Below are 22,553 nucleotides of genomic sequence, written 5' to 3'. Positions count from 1 at the left end.
GTGAGTTATTTCTCCCTATGCTTTTATGATTTCATCTAGCCAACGATAGCCTTCTTCTACAGATGATGCTTTCTGTGCATTTGACCATTCACACAGCTATCCTCTAGACATTTGTCTTAAAGCTAGAGGCAGAGCTCTAACCAAAATCTTTCCAGGACTGGAAAAAAAAAAGCGGAAGGACTAAAGTTAAGACTATTTCTGTTAATGCATCTTGCACAATATTTACGTCTGTATTTTACAACAGCATGACATCAGTGGCCTGTGTTCTGCCACTGTTTTACTGTGAGTGCCGCTGCTGAGCAGCTCAGATGGCTGCAGGCACTGCTACCAGTACATGCACAGCCATACAGCCGCAAGCAAGGTGCTGTAAGGCTGCAGACACTCATCTAACAGCTTAAATTCAGGTTTCAGACTGGCAGCACTGCCCCTCTTCTAGCATATTAGCCCTGTTTGCGTGACAAGTCTCTCATTCACCCAAGAAGGCATCACCAGTCACTACCACCTTTTCCCTGTGGTGATGGTCATTCCCTTAGCTTTTGGGGTTTGCACCTCCTCAGCCTTCACTGTTTTCCACAGCATCCCTGTTCATCACCTGAATGAGTGGCTACCAGAGGGTGAGGTCCAGAAAAGGGCAGACAATCTTCCTTTCCTCCCTGCAAAGTCCCTCCCTTACTGGGGGCACCTTTCTAGTTTTTGTCCTTGAAGACCTCCAAATGCATGCCTGCTGATGAAGTCTGTAAGATTGCGCTAGCTGTAGTAAACAGCCTAGATTATTTTCAGAGTTTTTTTCCATTTTCTCTTAGGGGACTTTTTTTGCCACCAGATGGCAATAAAAGATGGATATGCTTCAAGACTCACAACAGAAGATACCTGCATTAAAGCTCAGCAACTTCAATAAGAAAGAGTATCTACAAGATTTCTGAAAAAAAAAATCAATGTTTTTTGAACCTTATGGTGATTTATTTTCTACTTAATGTTCTAATTAGCAGAACTGAAACACCTGCAGCAATTGTACATGTGGTTCATTCATCTAAAAATGTTCAGCTCAATACTGATTTTCAAAACCTTAGTCTGACATTTCTTTAGCACAGAGATTGAAAAATTGACTTATTTAAAGTTATTAAAACGAGGCAAACAACCCTCCTAGCACCAAGATATTTTAACATTTAAATAGCAAATAACAGCATTTATATAGCATTTTTAACAAACATAAGACTTAGAACAATAGCTTCACCCAAAACCAGACTAGACCTTTTTGCTGTCACTGATGTTCAGAAAGCATAGTACCGAGTCTCAAGGAATCTGGACAATTATTTCACTTTCACAGGCAGGAGAAAACACATCAAGAGGAAGAACAGATTGCCTAAGGTTAAAGGGAATCTGTGGCAAATGCAATAAATAATAATGGAAAAAGAACTCTTAACACCTTTTCAGTTGTTCTAAGTCATTATCTTCTCAAAGCTTACTCAGCAGCACCAATCACAAGTATCATCTTCCAGTATCAGCTAACTCCTGTAAAAACGTACTTAATCTTACTGATGTACTAGATCAAAAAATCGATCTAGGAAATATACTGACAGTTGTGAAACAAAAATTTTGCATATTTAAAAGTAGGCTTTAACACATAAATTAAGGCATACCAACTCAAAGGAAGAAAAACTCACCAGCTCAGTAGCTCTTTAAGAAATTATGATAACACAGGACAAATCACTACAGGTTAGTGCACTAAGGGAATTGTAAGAGGTGAAATGAAACTAAGGTAACCTTATGCAAATTCCACTTAGGCTGCTCCAAGACTACTGAACACTAACGCAGCCTTTAAAAACCCTTGTCCCAGTTCATGCTGGGTGCCAGCGCATATCTTAGAGATGCACAAAGAAAATACTTCTAAGAGCACGACTACAGGAATATGTGATGCATTTCTCCTCCTGAAAAGGAATCAAGAGTAAGAAAGTATGAGACCAGCACTCTACACTCATCGCTAACCACCGAAACATCCCCACTGCTGAGCACGTGAAACAAATGCTGTCTGGTCAGAACAAGAGAGCTTCCTGTATCTGAGGCAGCAGCACTCACTTACAGAACTGGCACGTCTTTTGCCTGCTTTGGACATCAGGCTCTCATAAAATAAACTGCCCTCACGTCCAACTTCTCACTCAGGAGAAGGGTAGACAGCATTCCTCCCACAGACGTTGCCGAATGGCTAAGCTGATTTATCACCACTGCCTTATAACACCTGAATTCAGTCCCCCATCAGAGGCTGCCAGCTAACAGCACCCTGCAGCACCCGTGCCTTCTGAAAATTCCCTGAATTGGATCCTCCTGGAGGGGACTGTTTCCTCCTAAAGCTTTCTGTACACTGAGCCCCTTCAGAAACTAGCAACCACGAAGGCACCCAAGAGCAAGGGTCTTGTTAGACCTGACATGAGACACTCCCAGCACTGCAGAACTGTGACCACAAAGTACATCAGGCCACATCTGGATCCATCGGCATGCCTGATGGGAACTCTTTGAGTCCTGATTTCTGTGTGGGAAATAAAGCTACATTACCAGTATTTATGTCTGTTTGCTGCAAAACGATGACTTGGTGCTTATGTGGTTCAATTCTCTCTCTCAGCAAGATGCTATATGCCATCTTTCTTCAACAGAAGAGAAGCAACTGAATCAAAAATATAAGGTGAAAACTGAGCATGCAGAACCGTGACCCTACCTACAGGACTGCCAACAGACTTCTCTGAGACAAGTAACTAGTGCCAGCCTCTCACTGCCAGAAGACAGCCACCTTGGAGCCCCAAATATTTACAAGATGGAGATTTTTTTATTCCCTTCTCTAAGCCGGTACATTTGTTTATTGAACGCAGGCCACATTTACAATTTTATTTGAAATGCAGCTGGGCAGTCCCAAGAAAAGCCCCAAGTAGGGTAGTCAAGAACAAGAGAGAGTCCTTAGAAAGACTGTAAATTCATTTCTAATGTACATATTTTGACTTATTCTATACCACTATGTATTTCTCAAACTCATATATTATCAAACTCAAAGGAAAATAGGCACAACTACTGAAGACTGTCTTGTCAGTTGTAATATTTAATTAAAACTTCTGTCTTTGCTTCCAAGATTTCAGCTGAGTACAGTATTTGCATGGATGTGGAAGTGCAAATGACAAAGCCACACGTAACAACAAAAAAAAAGTAACATATTTAGAGGAAATCAACAGCTTACTATAAAATCGCTTTGCACTAGTTACACAGATTTTTTAAAGATACAATATAGACAAAACTCTTAAAATACTCTCTTAAGAGATGCACTTCTTAGTATTGAATTGTTTCACTTGCATACTTCATTTTTAAAGCAGAGAAAGACACCAGCTCTTTACCCAGATGTGCCAGATCCTTTCAGATGCTAGAGGGCCCCCGATAACTCCTCACAGCCAAACCCTGCTGTACATTTCCAAGACACCTCCAAGCCAAATAATGAGTGGCCAAAGTTTTCCTCTGGGGTGCGCACAAATGTCTCAGCCGCCAAACCCTTAGTGCAATCACTCAAAGTTAAGTGAAGCTTTAACCATTTCCAAAATGAATCCAAAATAGCTTGCAGTCAACTCTCCATGCCTACATCTTACAGTATATAGAAAGTGTTCCCCTTCCCCCAAGGAATAATGAGATTAAGAATACTTATTTTTAAAAGAGTCAATAATATTCCTAGGATTAGAGACCAGTTAAGCTTTTTACAGTAGCAAGAACCTGATAATGTCCTCTAATTACTTTTTATAACATTTTAAGTACTTATGAACTTGATAAAAATCAGTCCAGCACCTGCTTCCTGTAAAAGAACACTGTGCTTCTCTAAGCAGTTTTATTTTCTCTTTTTAAAATTAGTTCAGAAAGATAAAAGTGGCTTAAAGATAAGGATATTTAGAATTTTACCACCAAAAACAACAACAACAAAATGGAACAGTTTAAAGAAGTAACAAAATAATCAAAGCCTGCATTTTCAAAGGTCCTGGCATTGAAGCTCAACCAAGAAATATACAGCATTTCCCAGAGGAATAAATATGTCCCAGAATCCAGGAAACTAGAAATTAGGTGGAAGCTTGCTTTTTCAGATTTTTTGAGTTTTTGTTGTGTTTTTAAGTTAAAATGGAAAAAACTACTTCACAGCAGAGTAGGCACCCATACAGAAACACAGACACCTATCTAAAGCAGGTAAAATTATGTGAATATAATAACAGAGAAAATACCAGAAAGAGAGAGAATCCCTTTCACTGACCACTTAATCAAAGGGACAATGATGATTTTACAAAACAAGGCAATACAGATCAGGCAGGGATTAGTTTAGGATGTGGATGTCACGGAAGAAGTATTTAACCACCTCAGGTTAGAGTAGAAGAGTTGGTTTACTGATTCTTACATCCCCACTGTTTAGTCATTTTGTTAGGAATACCAGCATAGAGCTTGATTCTTTTTTTTTTTTTTTCTCTTCTGCTCTTACATAATGCTGGGAAAATTAGATGAAGATTCTCCACAGATAGATCTTATTCATGCATTTCAGCATGTTCTGTCAGGGCCCTAAAGCCAGATATGCAGCAATGACAAGTGTTCATACCTCCAACCTAAATGAACTTGGTCTTTTAGTATACGTAAAGCACAGTACGCATATTACACACTTGAAAACTCCCTAGTTTAAGATGGGCATACATAAATACTGGATTCCACAATTTTTCCTTTCTGTTCCATAGTATAAAACTACGTCAAACTTCATAGAGGCATTGAAAATACAAATGTTCTTTACAAGCAGTAATTCAGAGAAAACTTTAGAGCCTATGCAGACTGAAGTCTACCTTCCTGTGAATGACAAAGAGACCTTTTAGGAAAAGAACACACACAAGAACTTAATTAAACCTCACACACACAGACAGACTGAAGTTCTACAGGCAGCTTCGATTTTATTTCTTCCTGAGTTTCGTAGTGTTTCACAACTTAAAGAGCACTTATTTTCCTTTTTAAAGGCTGATTTGGATGTAATTTCTTTTCTTTTTACTATTTTAAGAGGATATCAACACTAAATCAGTGATTTTGTTGCTTACATTGGTTTAGAATGGAAAAAAGTGAATGACAGAAAAACTGTTTTTTAAATATGCCAAAGAACCGAGCTACATAATAACAGCAGACAAAGCGCCACTTGGAAGAGTACAAAGTTGGTAAATTCCAATGACAGGTCTCAATACTTCACGTAGCTCAGTGGGATACACATGCTGTATTTTTACTTTTGACCAGACAAATACACACAAGCCCAATTCTCACAAAGGCTACCTTCTGCTCTACTTAGTGCAGTGAGACCAACTAAAAAAGACAAGTCACGAAAACAAGTTGTGTGGAACCAAATCTGTGGCACTGGAGCAAGAGTTGAAGGCAGAAATACCGTAATTTTGGTGTGTTAACACAATTGAAAAACTCATCAAGAAATGAAAAATCAAAGCTAATTTTTAAAACTGTTTGTATGCATTATTTTTTCTCCTCTGCCATAAGTTCTATCTTGGACCAAATTGACTATGTGTTCTAGGATTTACACTTTAATGATTTATCAGGACAACGAGATTGGTGTTCTTGAGGGTACAATACCAAAGCAGCAGGCCTTTGTTGCAGACAGTGCAGTAGCACCTCTCTTCACACTGCTTAAGTTTCCACGGATTTTTTTTTTCTCCCACTGAAGTACACACCAACACTTTGTCCAGGCATTAAACTGAGAAGAAAGAGGTTACCTGTTTTGGCAGTGACAAGTTGCAAGACCAATGGTCGTCTTGTTACAATTCCAGAACCTCGAGGAAGAAAATCCCTAGAAACATAAAAATAAATAAGTTGTTACAACCCAGAAAGGACTGACCAGTTTCTAAGATACTGGACTAATTTGGAACCTCCTCTGTACCTTCAGCTGCAATGAAAATGGAAAGTCAGTGGGGAGAGATTTACATCAAACTGTATAATAAACTAGGGCTGTTAATTTCAATTTGAGATAGCAATGGGTCAACAAACATATAGCAAAATTAAATAACCAATCTAGGAGCATTACTGATGACCCTTCCTCATGATCATCATGTATAATATCTCAAAACACACAATTCATAGAAAGAGTATCGAAAACAATGCCCACATTTACTGGACTCTCCAAATAAATGTGTCCCACCCTCTACTCCCTTTGAAGATACATAGAGTTTATAGACATATGAATACAAACTGTCATTAAAACAGAGATAATGCAAAAAGCATCACACACAAATTTAAATCCACTGTGATGTTTTACAGCACTTAAGCTAGTTCTTGTACCCTGTTGCTTTCTCAAAGGCGCCAAAGTTTATCAAAAGGTCTATCACGATTTCTTTTACCTACCAACTGAGAGATGCCTGTCTCACAGCAAAGTGCCAGCTACAGATACTTTCTCATGGGGAAGAAGAGAAATTCTTAACAAAAACATACTCCTTTTACTGTTTGTATTGAAATGACAGTAGCCTAGGGTGTAGAAAACGCATACCAAGATGACAGTTTCATACTTGGATTTTTGATATTTTTTTTCCTTTAACAAGAAGCTGAAAGGAATTGCTATTCAGGACAAACCGATCACTTAAAACAAACTAGGGCCCTTTACAATACCACGTGAGGCACTAAAATCCTTCTTCAGGGAGTTAGAGGATAAAAAGACTTACCGATTTTCTACTTCAGACTAAGCACAGCCAGAGATCAAGAACGCCACATTAACACAACTCCTAGTTACACAACGCTGACAGCAAAATTGCAAAGAAACGTAAGCCAACAACTTTCAGAACATTCCCTTTCCCTGTCTGCAATAGATTGCATTTGATAACCCTCTCTAACAAGTTGAATTACTGTCAAAAAGCCCGTCGTCTGTTCGAGCAAGCACGGGCAGAAAGCTGGCTGAGCTCCCGCTTGGCGAGGGTGATAACCACCTAAACAGCGAATGGCAGGAGGACGTAAGGCTTCTGCTCCAAATGTACAGTCTGAAGCCGAAGAAATGACAACGGGTGAGGAGAACAAAGTGTTCATGGGGAGAGTTTAGGAGAAAACCCAATAGCCTGGCATATCCTGGAACCAAGCAGCAGTGCTGAAGTGTCAGCATCGCGGCTGGAGCACTGCATGAATGTGCAGAGATACTGTAAGAGCTGGGCATATCTTCTCCAGAACTGCTGAAGACATATTTTACCTGTATTAAAAAAAAAAAAAAAAAGACACTGACCTCAATTAAAAACTCTGCTCCCACAGGGACAGAGAATTTTTATTACTATTATTTTCAAAAAATCTGCAATTTCAGCTTTAACCACAAGGCAATGGCATCCGTGCACTTTCTCTGCACGGCCCAAATCAGGTGCTACGAACAAATACAGAAAATCTACTTCTAGAAAAAAGGCAGTTCTTTAAATACACAGAAATCCAACTTAAATCATACCTTTCACTTTTTTAGGAAAAGTCACATGGTACTACCTTACAACTCCAGCAGCGAGAGAAACACATTAAATGCTGTACTACTGCTTCTGCAGAAATGCCTGCTTTGAAATCCGCAGGACAGGATGCAGATGCTTTCCCCCTCCCCGTGGTCTAGAAAGCATTCTTTCTAGAAGGAAGAACACTGTTCAGGAACAAGGCTGGGAACCAAAGCTACATTCCTTTAAAAGTCGTGCATCCTACCAGAAGAATCAAGACACTTTTACATCTTTATTCTCAGAACGTTTTCAGCACAAGTCCCCCTGCTGACCGATGCCCCAGCCCAGCAGCAATGCAGCTGCGACGTGACGGGCTGGCGGCTGGCAGCACAGCCTGTCCAGTGCTGCCCAGCCAGAACTGAATATATCAAATATAAATGAGATGCAAGCAGCCAAGCGGTCAAGAATATCACTTCAGGAACTCATCGGCCTTCGAATTCACTCATCTGTTGGAATATCATTAGATATTTTTAGGGCCAAATAGTTTTTACCCTAGAAGCTTTAAAATTACTTATGCATTTACTGCCTGATATGAGCTGAACTGCCTTCAGTACCCAATACCAGTCATTTCTAGTGTCAGAAGTCTGAACAAGCGTATCCACTAACATGCAAAGGTAACAGATGTTAGTTTGAATTTGACTCGCTAAAACCCAGGTCTCAAAAACCGATGTCAAAGGATGGGGAAGCACGTAATTAATGGCCAAACCAATACATTACTACCTTCTCTGACTGATGCTCTGGAAGCAAATAAGCCGAAATAGCAATTAGACAATTCATTAACGGGAAGAGTCCCATGCAAGAGAGGGAACACCATTTAAATTTCACAACGGGATGAAACCACAGCAAAATGCTGAAAAGCAAACTAGGGTTATCTTCGATGAGGCTGTCTAGTTATAATGCAGGACTATAGCTGACAAAGAAAAAAAGTATATCAAAACCAAAATAGAGCCATACTTCTCTTATGGAGGAGCAAAAATCACCCATCTAAATCTATCAAACGATGTTGGCAACTCCACTCGCAGCAGTTTTTCCGCAACCCAAAGTCCTTCCCACGCCCGTAAGCTTCCTCAGTGCCTTCCACGGGCTGCTAGCGGAAACAACGCGGTACCTTAACGCACCGGCCTTCATTCCCAAGGCTGGCCAAGGAATGCAATGCAGCTTCAATTGCAACAGGAAGCAATTAGGCCAAAAGTCAACAGTTTTCCTCGGCTTTCTTCCAGCAGACCGTTCATTGTTCCCCGACTGGCACACCAGGGGCACGGCGATCTCTCGTGCAAAGAGCGGGCGGTTCCACAGCCAACGCGCCTCCAGTTCCACAGCAGACGTGCACTGCACCCAAGTACTACAAAGGGCTTTTGTTGGTTTTGCATTTATCAGTGCTACACAACAACACAGCAGGAAAAAGCACGGTCCAGGCCTACAGAAGAGACATTAGGATTTGCTAACATCTTTCCTCAGGTTCACTTTTCAAGCCCATAAACCCAAACCAGCTAATTTCTAACTAAAGAACTCTTAACACTAACATGTCCATCCCAGACCTATTTGGGCACAAGTGCTCGTTTTGTTTTCCCTCCTGTGCTCACCAATAGCAGAGGATCTCACCAGAGGTCCTTCATCCACTTTTGGCCATTACAAAGCAGGGCATACCCCAGTGATGGCAAGTATACCTTGGGTTTTAAGCAGAGACTTTTCCAGGTATTAATTTTGTGATATCGAGTGATTTGAAGTACTTTCTCAGAGCAGCTTGTCTTCAGTGGCACTGCCACCACTGTATTTATTCTTCCTTAATGGCTTTGGAAGCACAACTCCTCTACCCTTCAAACGACTGTACGGAAGAGCACAGGGACACATTTTCAAGAAATGCTAAAAGCTTTAAGGCAGTACCTCTTTGGCTTTAAGAGCCTTTTTTTTTTTTTTAAGGCTTTGCCATTCTGAACCACCAACCATTTTTATCCACTAATAACGCAGCACACACCGCTTTCTACATCCCACTGATATTCAGCTATGTATGTTCCTTCTCGTTAACTCCGAGCAGAGACCAATTCTTACGATCGGACACCACTCCATCCCTCCCCTCCCCTGATTAGTTATAGGATAGTAAGTGCTTTTTGTTTTGGCACGCCTGTCAGTCAGCACAATCTCCCACAGCTTTGTTTGCTGACTGCAAAACCTCAGCTTAACATAATGGGGCTTACATGAAGACGCACAAAATAATTAATCCTCTTTATTGAAGACCAATGACACCTATCTTAATTAGGCCTACTAGGCAAGCTAAACGCATTAAGATGCTGTGGGTTTTTAGCAATCTTGGCTATGATAGCTCTTAAAGCTTAATACCAGTCTGTCTAGGTTTTTTTTTGTAAACCACCAGCAGAGATGGTGGCATCCCTACCACCACAATTTAGTGCTTAGCTCACTTTCTCTTAAGAAGTTTGGTCTCGGATTGTAGTAAGCATTCCTTCAAGGCTGATTTTCCTTCACCTGAGAGAGGAGCTAAACTGCTGAACCGAGGTGCAACGCAATACCCAGGAGCAGTAACTACACGCTGCAGCCCACACAGCTGGGCGTGCCGTCAGGGGTTAGAAAGAGAGCGGTCAGCAGTTTGAGGATGACTGGATCTCTCTTCCTTTTAAGCAGAGGGGATAAATTGGCCTCCTAGCTCCAACGCCTGGCGTCTCTGAGAAGCCGTCCTCCAACCCAGCAGCATCCCTCACTGCTGAGCCACCGGGACTGAACAGCCAACGCAGGCACTGCCCGGTTATCCGACCCATCCCTCCCAGGTGATCACGTACAAGTTGAACCAAAATTCTCCCTTTCTTCCACAGGAGAAAAAAAAAAATCTTGTAGCTGTTATAACAACACTACAACCTAGCGAACTACAACACCTCTTTGGGTCTCCTTCCCTTCCCCGCTTTACAGAATTGAGACCAGCTATACAAAAATCCAGAGGGGGAAGGTGCAAAACCCACACCTGAACAGACAAAACCCTCGCCCAACCCCAAACCATGGGAATCTGGTGAGCGTAGACTCTGAAGGTAAGAAATAAACTACTCACTCACGCTAGCTGTGCACCTCCCCTACAACTTGTTCAGTGACAACACTCAGTCACCACCATGGTGAGAAAGCAACATTTGAGATTCCCTCCTTCTGCACAAGACTGCAAACAGAGCAGGCTTAGATGGACGCTGTCATTACACGCCTCCCACATCTGGAGGATGCTTTTCTTAAGCAGCAGCAGCTCTTCTGCTCAGCGAGCAAGCAGAAATTATCACACCTCCCCATGAAACAGTATTGGGCTATGAGGAAATCAGTGCCAAAAATTACTCTAGTCCCAGTGGTGAGGTCTTCCATTATACATGCCTGGAGTCAAAAGGTTCTCCAAAGGAGGAGACATTTGAACAGAAGGTACAGACCACCACTGGTCCTCCAGATCTATTGCCATATTCTGGCAGCATTGGGAATAACTTACATGGCATTTTTGCACTGAAAAAGACAAGGTTGCTCACTGTAGCCAAGTAAATGTACCTCCTAGTATTAAATATATATATATATATATATATACACATATCAAATCTATTATGTGATAGAAAGCTTTGAAGTCTCAATAATGTTTACAGGCCTGAAAATTTGTCACACACACACAGCTAGGAAAACTTGCCAGGCAAACCCCGAGGAGTGCTAAGATGAACAGTGCTCTGTTTGCAGTGATTATGCCGGGCTGTAGGCTTGCTGTATTAACAGATCAGGAAGCTGCCAACGTGCAGGCTCGTAGGCAAGCCACTGTACGCACGGTGCATCTGTCCTCCCTGGCAGGCGTCCAAAGCTCTGCTGCATCACCCCAATTCCATTTGTGAAAATGCCCTTTTCTCTCTTTCTCCTTTAAGATTTGACAAAAGCTTCCGGAAACAGCAGTGCTCCCCATCAACTCCAAGCCGGGGGGCAGGGGGGAGGAACCACCAAACACACACACACCCAAAAACAAACAGCAATTCTTCCGATTTTCACGGTGAAAAGAGTGAAGCAGACTTCTCAGGACAACTGTATTTTCCCTAATCAGATATGGTTGCTCTTAGGAAGGGACTCATTTGCATACGTTGTGAGAGCATGAAAGCCCATCCAACCTCAGGATGAATACTAATGCAGCAAGATTTGGTGTCTCTCCACCAGAAATGAACAACGGAGATTCCTTATTCGATTTAAATTGGTGTCAGTGCACTGAAGCTTTTGGAACACAAACACTATTAACGGTGTTTCTTCGAAAAAAAAAAAAAAAAGATTTGAGCAAGAAGTATTCCTCTACAATATAATCAAACAGATTTTCTGATTGCAAGGGTTAAACAGTAAGCAACGTCCCCAGTACGGTGCACATATCAGCTGCACGAAGCCAGCCACTACATAATGACTTGCACTTTGCAAATAACTCACCTCTAGATACTCCGTTGTTGCAGAACTTTGAAATAATGCAGATTTCAGTGCTACCATCAAAAACCCAGACAAAATAAGCTTCTGCCTTTCCTCCCAAATCACCCTGTCCTGAACTCAGATCCACCAACACAGAATTTTTAAAGAAGGGTAGGGAATACAATCTGCTACGCCATGTCCCAGTCAAGTCCAAAATCTCTGTCTTTTCAGAAGCAATGTGAAAATGCATTTCTTTTTTATGACAAACGTGTCAAACTGTGCAATTACCTTCCATTGTACAAGGCGAGCCATTTCAGATCATTTTGCAAAGCTTAAATGCAAGCAGATTCAGTTGTTCTACTCCCCCCAGAATGTACGGAGGGAGAACACAATGGGAAGTGCAGCAAAAAGACAGCCTGAATTTATAGACAGAAAGACAGCAAAAGGGAGAGGTGGCAGGGGAGGAGCAACTCCTGGGGCTTCCCAGCAGTGACAGACCTCGGGGATCTTCTGTCAGCATTTGTGGAGCACCTGGACAAATCAACAGGTAAGCACACAAGAGCACAACATCACCTCTGATGGATTATGGTAAAAATGCCTTCAGCAGCCCAGCTTGGAGCAGGAACCTCACCCGTTTCACCCACTGTCGTGGTGCAGAGGTAGGGATACCTTCCAGTTATTCCTGCCCTGCCTATTCTCCGCAGGGGAGCTTACACAGAGACAATTTCGGAGCGTCCTATATAGATAAGCACTACCAAATACACGTGTACGTTTGTAGGCAGCTGTGCTGTACGTAGTAAACAAGGCACCAAGTGCACAAGATTAATCCAGCTGTGATTATGTCAGCTGTGAGGGCAGCCATGGAGCCGTGTTACAGCTAGGAGAACTCCTACGTATCTGAAGAACAAAATCTTGGTGACTTTGCACAGGAACTGGGATGCAAAAATACTATGCTAGGTATTGAATTAAAAGCATAACTTCCTCACACAAATTATGAAAGCTGACATTATCACTAGATGCCTTGGTTGAAAACCTCTCTTATCTCCAGCTCCAGTCTCCTTTGCATCCCAGAGGCTATCACAGACAACAGTACTTGGCAGTACATCAAAGCCCAGCACGCGGTTAAATGGGATTTGCTCCTCTCTAGTTCAATAATGCTGCCTTGTTCGTCTCGCTGCAACTTGCTGAAGAAAAAGATGCAAGGTCACAGTTAAATAATGCTCATTTCCTGCTCTCAGCATATTTACACTACAGGCTTTACAGTGCAGACGCACAGCATTAAAAGGGCTCCTAGTAACCCATCGCACACGAGCACAGCGAACAAGGGGAGTTCACAGGCTTCTATTTACCAAAGGCTTTACTTTGCAATGCACTGTTTAAAAAAAACAGAAAAGCAAAAATGGCTTCTGCCCTCCGTGCTTGCAATCTAGGCAGGCTTTATGTAAGAAATGCATGAATCCTTCAAAGATTATCAATTTGCTCAATGATCAGCTGATGAATACCAAACCCCAAACAACGACCAAGCTGTCAGAGGCACAAACTGAAGAGCAGCAAGGGTCCCTTTCTGGAAAGGAGAAACGCTGCTACACCTCAGCTGTACGAAGCAGACCCACCACTCAGTTTTGGTGTCACACAGATATCTAGAGCACTCGTGACACAAGGCAGAAAAATGCTAAACAGCAAGTTTTAGACTACAGTCACAGTTGTTCCACACAGATTTTAAGATGATATGCTAACCTTGCCTTTAAAAATAGAAGGAAATTAAAAATAAAGGAATAAAAAAATCTAAAGCCTACCTACGGAGTAAAGACTTTGCATGTGCACGTGGATATTGATGTAGGTAATGTTTAAAAACCAGCTTGAGGTCATACAGCAAGTCGGAGGCAGAGAGGAGAACAGCATCCTCACTTTGCTTCCCTGCTGAAGTCCACAGCAGCTTACTTCCTGTGTTTACAGAGAAACGTCAAAATAATCGTATCGCTGATATCCATTTATCTAAACTGAAAAGTGGCGTTTCCTATTTTGTCTACAACGGCGAATTACACAAGTCTGAACCATTACCAGAAGCAATGCCCTTCAGGAAACAGCAAGACAACAACCGGGCGTGTTATTTGTTGTTTCCAGCGCTGCCAAACGCCAAGGATAGGGCTCCTTCCTGAAGGCAGGGTGTAGCAGGGTTGTCAAGTTAGACAGAGTCAGGCAATCTGTTGAGTTCTCAGAAGTGCCTCTGTGCAATTCTTAATATGGAGGAGTTCAGGTAAGAAGTAAGTTAATACATACAATCTTGGAAGAAAAAAAAAAAAAGAAAAACTATACAAACCTCACACTGGAGGACAATTTACCTGTAAAAAGCAGAGATGGACTGAGCTTCCCATAACAACTGCAATTGAATTTGTACCACGGACCTCTCAGAAGGCACTCAAGATGAGGCTTTTTTGACTTTTTTTTTTGGTGGGGTTTGGGGTTTTTCTGAAAGCTAGGTCTCAGACTTCCAATGTTAAGCTTGCAATCACTAAACAAGTACAACATACTAATTGTCTATTAAATGCCACAGTTATATTAAGACCACATGTATTCTCATAGGTACACTTTACAGAAGCAGTAAGAATTACTTACGGGATTAGCATCGCTGTAAACTGCTTGATGCATGGAACTTACACAGCAGAATACAGGTCAGGGATCCCTATACTCTGCCTCACTACTGAGCACAGCTTTCCTTAATGAACAAGAGATCTTTTAATCAATAAAATTAAAGTGCCATGGATCCTCAAAACAGCTTTCAAGTATTCAAGGAAAACTTTTACTTTACACGTGAAAAAAATAAATCAGCATATTTGGTTTTAACTATACATTTGTTTTACTTTGTATCGGTTCTCAAGACTTGACATAAAACTGAGCTTAAAATCCACAGCAGAGTTATACCTGCAGACAAAACTTGGCCATCTATATCACATCCACATGGCCAAGTTTGTTTTCCAACCTCTAAATGTAGAAGTAGTATTTGGAGAAGCAACCAAAATGAGCCACTGCCTCATTGCTACTCTTTCCACTTAATGGAATACCCCGAAACAATTCTTGCTTTCAGTGCACCAAAGTATTTTGATAACTAGACTAATAGGCTCAATACAGCTGTACAATGGCTTAATTAGTCAGGAAAAGGAGTGGCTGATTCTCATTTCCAGAAAATCCTTAAGATTAAAAAAGAATACATAGCGCCACATTTCAGTCCGTGTCTCCTATTGCTTAGCTTTTTCATGCCTGTTTCATACAGAGGTGAACTTTCTGTAAAAAGAAGTTTGTCTGTCAATGACAGCTAGTAACTAAAAGAATAAAATATTTGCACCGATTTAACCGCGTCTCTCCCAGGAAGCAGGCAAAGTATGCGCCTGCTCTCTTTGGAGAAATTCTCTGCTTTGATGGTCAGACTGAAACTCCTTTCTCTTCCCCTAATGACTCAACACAGCCTTTTCACCACCGCCATCTCAAGGAACAAGAATGAGCTCAGCACACGAGGAACTGTATTTGGAATAACAAAAATTAGTACACATTTCATCATAAACAGCTCTACGCTAAGCAGTGGCTGTACAATCATCAAAAACGTCTCAGATCAAAAAGCTGCAGAGTTGTTTTACAAAGCCAGACCTCAGGCTCTTAAAATGAGAGTTCTTGTTCGATTATGACTGACAGGCTCACAATCAGGAGCTCACATCTCTTATAAAACAATTATTTGGCTACATGCAGTTTATATTGTATTAGGCGGGAAAGGAAGTAAATAGCTGTCAGCTTTGAAATCAAATTATTAATTTCTCACTATCTGCAAGAATAAAAGGAGGCTTTAATTCAAATCTGGAGAAAGAGGCCCTGACAAGATAACCAAAGGCACAGATGGCAAGCTATCTCAAAAGCCCATTTTGATATATGGAATAAGAGAAAACGCTCTCTCTCCGGACACAGTTTCCAAGGATTGCTTCCTGCCATTCGTTTTCTTTTAATAAACCCTGCTATTATCAAAAGCAAGCCGTTCAAAAAGCACAAATGACGTATAGGGTCACGGTCCTGTACTCAGCGCAGGCATGCAGCCAGGGCAGGTAAGGTACCTAGCTCCCACCGACCTGCAGGACTCGGAGCTTGATTCCCCTCAGGGCTTTTGAATCTCTCTTCCACCACGATCATAGTAGGCCCTTTGCTTTAAACACCGCCTCAGCGTTTTGTGGGCACGTTGACTTTTGTCACAAAGAGAAGCAGGCGATAAGAACACTCATTCTTACCGTGCTCTTCAGACAATACCACTTCCTCAAGCGAGAGCCACGAGCTCCACACACCAAGGCCTAACTCATAAACGCAAACGACTCCTGTCCTCAGCTGTCCTCCGGAGTCTCTATTTTCATCCAAACACAACATCCAGAAGTCAAGGACTTCAAACAGAGTCCTTGACTACCAAAAGCAGCAAGATCCCGTTGCACACAAAGGAGCAATAAGCGAAGAGTACCTTCGTGACGCGAACCCAAACAGGAACGATAACTGTCACGCTGGGAGACCTGACGCTGCCCCGTGCCAGCTCCACTCCGAGCCAGCCTCCAAGGATGCCCGCAGGCCTGGCTGTCACACAAGTGCTGAAGCAGGCACACGTGAAGAATTCATCCTCACGAAATACAAGCACTGAGGTAGATCCCACATGCAATCTAACCCCAGCGTATTCACCAGCAGCTGCAGGGTAACGCAGCCCGGCCCAACACGTTTCCTGCACCATCAGGCTCCATACAGGAGCTCCAACACCACCTGCAAGCGAGCAAATCTGTTTCCTTTGTCCACATGGAAAAAATAAAGCCATTCTTGCTCAAGCAAAGACCCTGTGAAGTGCCAAAGGAGGCACAACAGCCTCGTGGCTACAGGCAGCAGAGAAAAAACAGCCTGGTCCTGCAGTTAAGGCCCTTCCTAACCCCATGCCCTCGTGGTGCCAATTACAGCTATTCCTGAAAGGGAGAAGATCTTAACTGTCCCTCTGAAGGTTAAGAGTTCAAAATCCACTAATGATAACGATTCGTGTGGTGAAAAAAAAAAATACATGAGAGTTAATGCTCAATTTCAGAGCAATGCTAGGACTATTTCATTTTGACAATAATTTCAAAGCTGTGGTACTATTATTATCATTTGTACTGTGCTTAAAAATCATATGCAACATAGCACAAACAAAGGAGCGCAACATGTCTCTACAACAAGACGTGTAACCTCTATAAGGCACATTAAGACAGACACAGATACAATAAACTTGTTTTCTGAGAGCAGCTTCATTACCCTGTAAAACAGGACTGTCCTATTGCTAACTAGGAAGAACTACAGACCATTTTGCCTGCTGACCTGCCAACCAGAAGCGCTCTTCCAGTCTCATGGCTATTTACTTATCTGGTTCCGAGGGTTCACAATCAAGTTTTCACGACTTAGCAAGCAACCACACATCTGCTGACCACGCACACTCGCTCAGCCTGGAGAAAAGGCATGAGCAAAACATATTTATTTAAACCTCACGGAACTAGGCTTGAAGTAATGCATTTTAATGTCACGTTCACAAAAGGCTTCAAATGTTGGCAAGTATGGAGGTCCTACAGACCAGCTGATACTATATCTGAAGAAGTTCCTCCACAGGACCACAATGTAGAACTCGAAGAAAGGGTTGGAGACTACAGCTCCTGCATTGGAGAAATGCCCTGGTGGATTATATTCGCTGGTAAACTCTTCTCTGAAGAGTCTCTGGTAGCGCCTGCAGGGTGCGTGGTAGTACGCAGGCGTAAGAAGTCATTGCCCTCAGCTTCTCTTCATAATTCTTGCTAGAAACGTTCACGTCTTGCTTGTGCAGCAGGCTCCAGCCTCTTGTCCAAACTGGCCAGACCAGCCCAAACTTATTTCTACCTTTTGTGCTACCCAGGTTCGTTTGGGCAAGGGGGCAAGCAGGGGCACGTGGCACCCGACAGGAGCGGATCAGCCTGTGGATCAGACGGGGATCCCCCAGATCTGGGATCCCCCAGGCGGGGAGCAGTACCAGGGAGCAGTGAGCCTCCAGCAGGACCCAGAAGAAGGTATCAGGACCCAGCAGAAGACATCAGCACCCAGCCACCGCGCTCAGCCCCAGCCCCATGCCACCTTACACACAAGGAAGGTAAGAGGCCTCTCCTCCCCAGCACATACATTTTGGGCTGTTTCATGAACACACGGATCGGAACCTCAAAAGGTTTTACAGATTTGCTGAAAGAAAACTCTAACAATTTGATTGCCAGTAGGGATCTCTGAGGGCTTCACGAGTGCTTTGGAAGCGGGATGCTGGCAAGGCAGCCAGCATTAGCAGCGCACTACAGCCTTCGGGAGGGAGAGGTGAGACGTAACGCGGCGAGAATAAATGCTGAACCGAAGGTGAAGGGACCCTGAAGGGACCCGGGCGGTGTTTTCACGCCGAGCACCGGGGGAACTGCACCTTGACATGGGGGGGGACCGCGGGGAGGGGAAGGAGCGAGGGAAGGGGCCGCCGCCGCCTCACCTGGACACGCAGTTCTCCAGCACCGAGCTCTTGCCGGCGCTCTGCCCGCCCACCACGGCGATCTGCGGCAGGTCGAGCAGGCAGCTCTGGCCCAGCGCCGCGAAGGCGTCCTGCAGCCGGTTGACGAGCGGGATGAGCCCCTCCATCCCGCCGCCCCGCCGCCCCGCCGCTGACAGGTAACGGCCGCCGCGCCGCGCATGCGCCCCGCACCCGGACCGGGGGGCGGGGCCTCGCCGGGGAGGACACGCCCCCTGTTGGCGCGGCCACGCCCACCGCGGCCGTGGCGGGAGCCCCGTGGCGGGAACCCAGCCACGTGTGTGCCCCCGCCCCGCTCCTGTGGTGGGGTGCCGGTAACGGGGGGGTCCCCGGTTAGCCCCGGGCAGGTCACGGCCGCAGCCTTCCAAAACGCTGCCGGGAACCAGCAGGGCACCTCTGCCTTCCTGCGAAGGGCTTCGAGGCTTCCGTCGGCGCTGAAGCGAAAGAACTGCACCGGGTTCAATGAAAACCCCACGCTGAGGCTGAGCTGAGCACGTAACACGAGACTTATCTGTGATTACTGGCAGCAGTGACAAGGCAGAAATATCCCAGAGGCTTTGGAGCCTTGCAGCGATGCTTATCCTCTGTATTTAGCCAGACACCGGTCGCGCTCAGCGTGACTAGCGAAACAAAAGGGAACTACTGCAAACATCCAAGCGGCTGACAGGCACTAATGAGCTGGAGCGTCATCAAAACTTCTTGGCCAGGGCTCTCAGCGTAAAAAAGTGAATCCCTACAGCAGAACAGCTTCTAGCCGCGAACACAACCGAAGGGAAAGCAAACCGTACACAGACAACTGCATGGGAGCCGAGCAGCAGCAGGAGCCCCCAGGCACATCCATTCACAAAAGGCGGATTTGGGAACACATCACCAGCACCTCCTCGTGCTCCGAGCAGCAACCCACAAACCCAGAGCAAACAGCCGTGCGAGCAGCATGCTCTCGAGGAACCTGGTGCACTGTCAGTGCCTACAGTGCTGGGGGTTTGGGCCTAACCGCGCACATGTCGTTAAGCCCCTCCCTGTGCAAGGACCAAGGTAAGAGCTGGACTTGTCCAGGTGGCAAGAAAAGAGACCGTCAGTCATCTCACCAGGAGAAACTGTGCTTTAGCTCAGGCTAAAATGTTTCTAGAGATTGTGCTTTAGCTCAAGCTGAAATGTTTTTATCATCAGTGTAACGCAGGCACAGCTTCTGCAGCAGTTGCTTTGTCACTGTGGTCAGATCACCTCCCCAGACATCAAGGAAAAACCTCATGAACCTTTCTGTCTAGATGGGGCCCGGGGTTATTGACATAATTATGCCAATTAGCAGCATGATTCTCTTTTTTCACGCTCCCGCCTGAGCGGGCCATGCCAGGAGGCACTGGAGTAGCTCTTTGGCCTTCTGCCAGCCCATGGGCTCCTGCTGAGGCCGGGAGTCGGGAACAACAGCATCGCTTTTTGGCAAAATCCTCCCGGTGTGAGCGTAGGAGCGCTTCTTACCGCCCCAGTGAAATAATTACAGAGCAGCCTGGCGATAGGACCTCATCAATACAAGAGAGAAATGACCCCTAGAAAAGGCAGGACTCCTTGGGAGCAATGCTGTGGACCTCTGAAATTGGTAAGCTGAAGACCTCTCCTTTTCATTAGTTTTCTTATTAATTCTCTTTGTTTCCTTCCATAATTTTAAATAAATAAGGAGCTAACGTCTATTATTAGGAAAAGACTGAGTTATTCCCCCCAAAGCTGGGAACTTTCCAAACCAAACGTTGTTTCTGCCTGAGCTGAGTTAAAGCCGCTAAACGACATGCTTGCCCTTGCACCTCCATCACTTAAAAAAACCCAATATCCTCCCAAAAAAGACAAGGATATAGATTTCCCACCTTGTGGAAAAAGCATGAGCACTCGCATTATGCCTACACGTGCTACCACAAGGGTGCTCATTTTTCAAACAGCTCCAAGAGATCGGTGAAGAAGGGGGAGGAAGGGTGTTGGAGCACATCTTCAGGTCCCCGTTTTCCTGGGGATCACGAGGCTGCCATCGCCGGTTAGCCAGCTGAGCGTGCCTCTCTGTTTTTACCCTGCAGTCAGAGCTGTGTCCCACAATATTTATCATTGCCTTTTGCCATGTGTTGGGCTCGGCAAGGAGCCCTGGCTCCCCCCGCACGGTGGGCAGGGGGCTGTCACCTCCAGGTGTCACCGCTCCTTTCCCACAAACAGCTCTCCCTAACCAGGCAGCGTGATGCTAAAAATGGGACGTTCAGAGCAGGTCCCCAGGCTGCTTTATAAATACACGCCAGCGCAATTCCCTGCACGGAGAACGGGTTATATATGAACTGCCACAAAGGAGGCTGGCGGATGCCTGCAGTGAGCATCTGGGCACGCTGTCCCTGCGAGGAAAGCGAGCAGAGCCCGGCGGGGAGCAGAGCCCGGCCAAGCTTGCTTCCTCCCCCGGGACGTGTTCAGAAGAGGCAGGCTCCTTCATGCGTGATTTTCCCTTCTCTCCAGGGACCTTCCTCACCTCCTCCTCGGTTCAGAAACCAACCCGAAGCCTTGCAGAGTTTCTCACGCAGCTGATCTGCAGAAGGCAGCAGGCAGCGCAGGCACCAAGCCCCAGGTTTTGCTCAGCGCCTGGCTCTGCGGCGCTGGCATTGCCGTGCCAGTCAGCATCGTGCCCGGGCATCCGCCAGGGAGGAGAGCTCAGAACAGAGACCTTGAGGCTGTGAAAGATAGACCAAAACCAGTAAAAGAAAGGCTGTGCTGCACTGCAGCCTGCAGAGGGTTCCCTGCAGCCTTCCCACCCAGGGCACCCCGTGAAATGGCAGCAGTCCCCCGCTGCAGCCTGGCAGCACGCCTCCTGCCTCGGACACAAAGCCAGCCAAGCCAAGTGCCTCCCCCAGCGAAAAATTCACGGGGAAAACACTTCCCAGCCCTGCCACCCCTCGGGATATGGCTGGTGCAGCCCCTTCTGCGCTGCGACGGGCTCACGCTGGCACAGGTCTCTGCAGCTGGAGGTCTCACGACCAGCCCCGAGAAACCCGGGCTGGTTGCAGTGTCAGGACGGAGCTGCTCGATGATCTGCGTAGCGCTCTCTTTCTGTGCTGGGAAATCCAGAAAGGAAAGAAGTCAGCATCCCCGAGCCCGGCTGAGGTTGCTAAGTGACAGCAGCGCTTGTTTCTATCCCCCCTATTTACAATGTGCCCACGCCTGGGAGGAAGGAAGCGAAGACTAAAGGAGGTAAACAGAAGTATACATTGCCAGAACACTCAACAGAAACGGCTGCCAAACGTATACGTTATCTGCATGTTACCGTGACCCTGTGAAAAATTTACTACCCGTCACTTATTCCAGCTGCGGAGCACTTTCACCTGCAAAGAATTTCAGGTATTTGCAGCACGCGTTAACCTGGCACTTTTTCAGCTGAAATGCATTTCTCGAGCAGCGCCATAGGGCTGTCAGTAACTGCAAGGGCAGCTGCAAGGAACTGGGATTTCATCGTTACTTTCTGTCTAATAGATGTCTTTTGTTTTTCCAGCAGGATGTGGCATTACGCAGCAGTTAGGAAACCCAGCAGAAACGCAGGACTGGACAACGGAGGGATGAACGCATCCTTTGTGTGAGCTGCTGCTGGGGAAGAAATGAAGCGGTTTAGATAAAATAAAGGGCGCACACACTAATCTATGTCATTGGAATTACATTGAGAATTGGAAACGGAGTTAAAAATAGCCCAAATGCAGCGCTGCTGATCCAGTTGAGAAATTTGCCGTTGCTGAGCTAGATGGATAACAGACACCCTTCAAAAAAAAAATAAAGTGCTTATCACAAAAAGAGATTTAGGAACGAACTGCGTGGGGGCAGACAGAGTTGTGCACAACTCGCGCTCCAGCCGTGTCTCTGCCACGGAGCAGAAACCACGCGCTGGCCCCGACACAGCGCAGTGACTGCCGCAGCGAGAACACGGCACCCAGAGCTGCCACAGCTGATCTGCAGCAGGGCCAGCCAGGCCTGAATTTGGGCACCAGCACTCACGAGTGCTCTGAGCGCCTGGGGAAGATCAAAAGCAGGTTAAAAAAAAAAAAAACACAGCATCTGCTGCCTCTGCATAGAAGCAGGCCAGCCAG

The 22,553-nt window shown here is 45.1% G+C and overlaps 1 protein-coding gene across 8 annotated transcripts in view; it reads right to left on the bottom strand.

The window, feature by feature from the left end:
- Positions 1–18,686, bottom strand: part of DNM3 (dynamin 3) — a 180,827-nt gene extending 162,141 nt beyond the window's left edge. For all 8 annotated transcript variants that reach the window (XR_013954166.1, XR_013954167.1, XM_080601703.1 and 5 more), the window contains exons 1-2: positions 18,421–18,686; positions 5,760–5,833 (exon numbers count right to left, since the gene is read on the bottom strand). Coding sequence is in view for 6 of the 8 variants with exons in the window: in XM_080601703.1 (XP_080457829.1) it covers positions 5,760–5,833; positions 18,421–18,566 (220 nt within the window). In the remaining 2 variants the exon portion in view is untranslated. The remainder of the gene's footprint in view (positions 1–5,759; positions 5,834–18,420) is intronic.
- Between the last annotated feature and the right edge of the window lie 3,867 nt (positions 18,687–22,553).

This window comes from Anser brachyrhynchus, assembly GCF_964034855.1.
Source record: "Anser brachyrhynchus genome assembly, chromosome: 8".
NCBI lineage: Eukaryota > Metazoa > Chordata > Aves > Anseriformes > Anatidae > Anser > Anser brachyrhynchus.
Note: the sequence above shows the minus strand (reverse complement) of the source record. Positions and strands in the feature narration are given on the sequence as shown.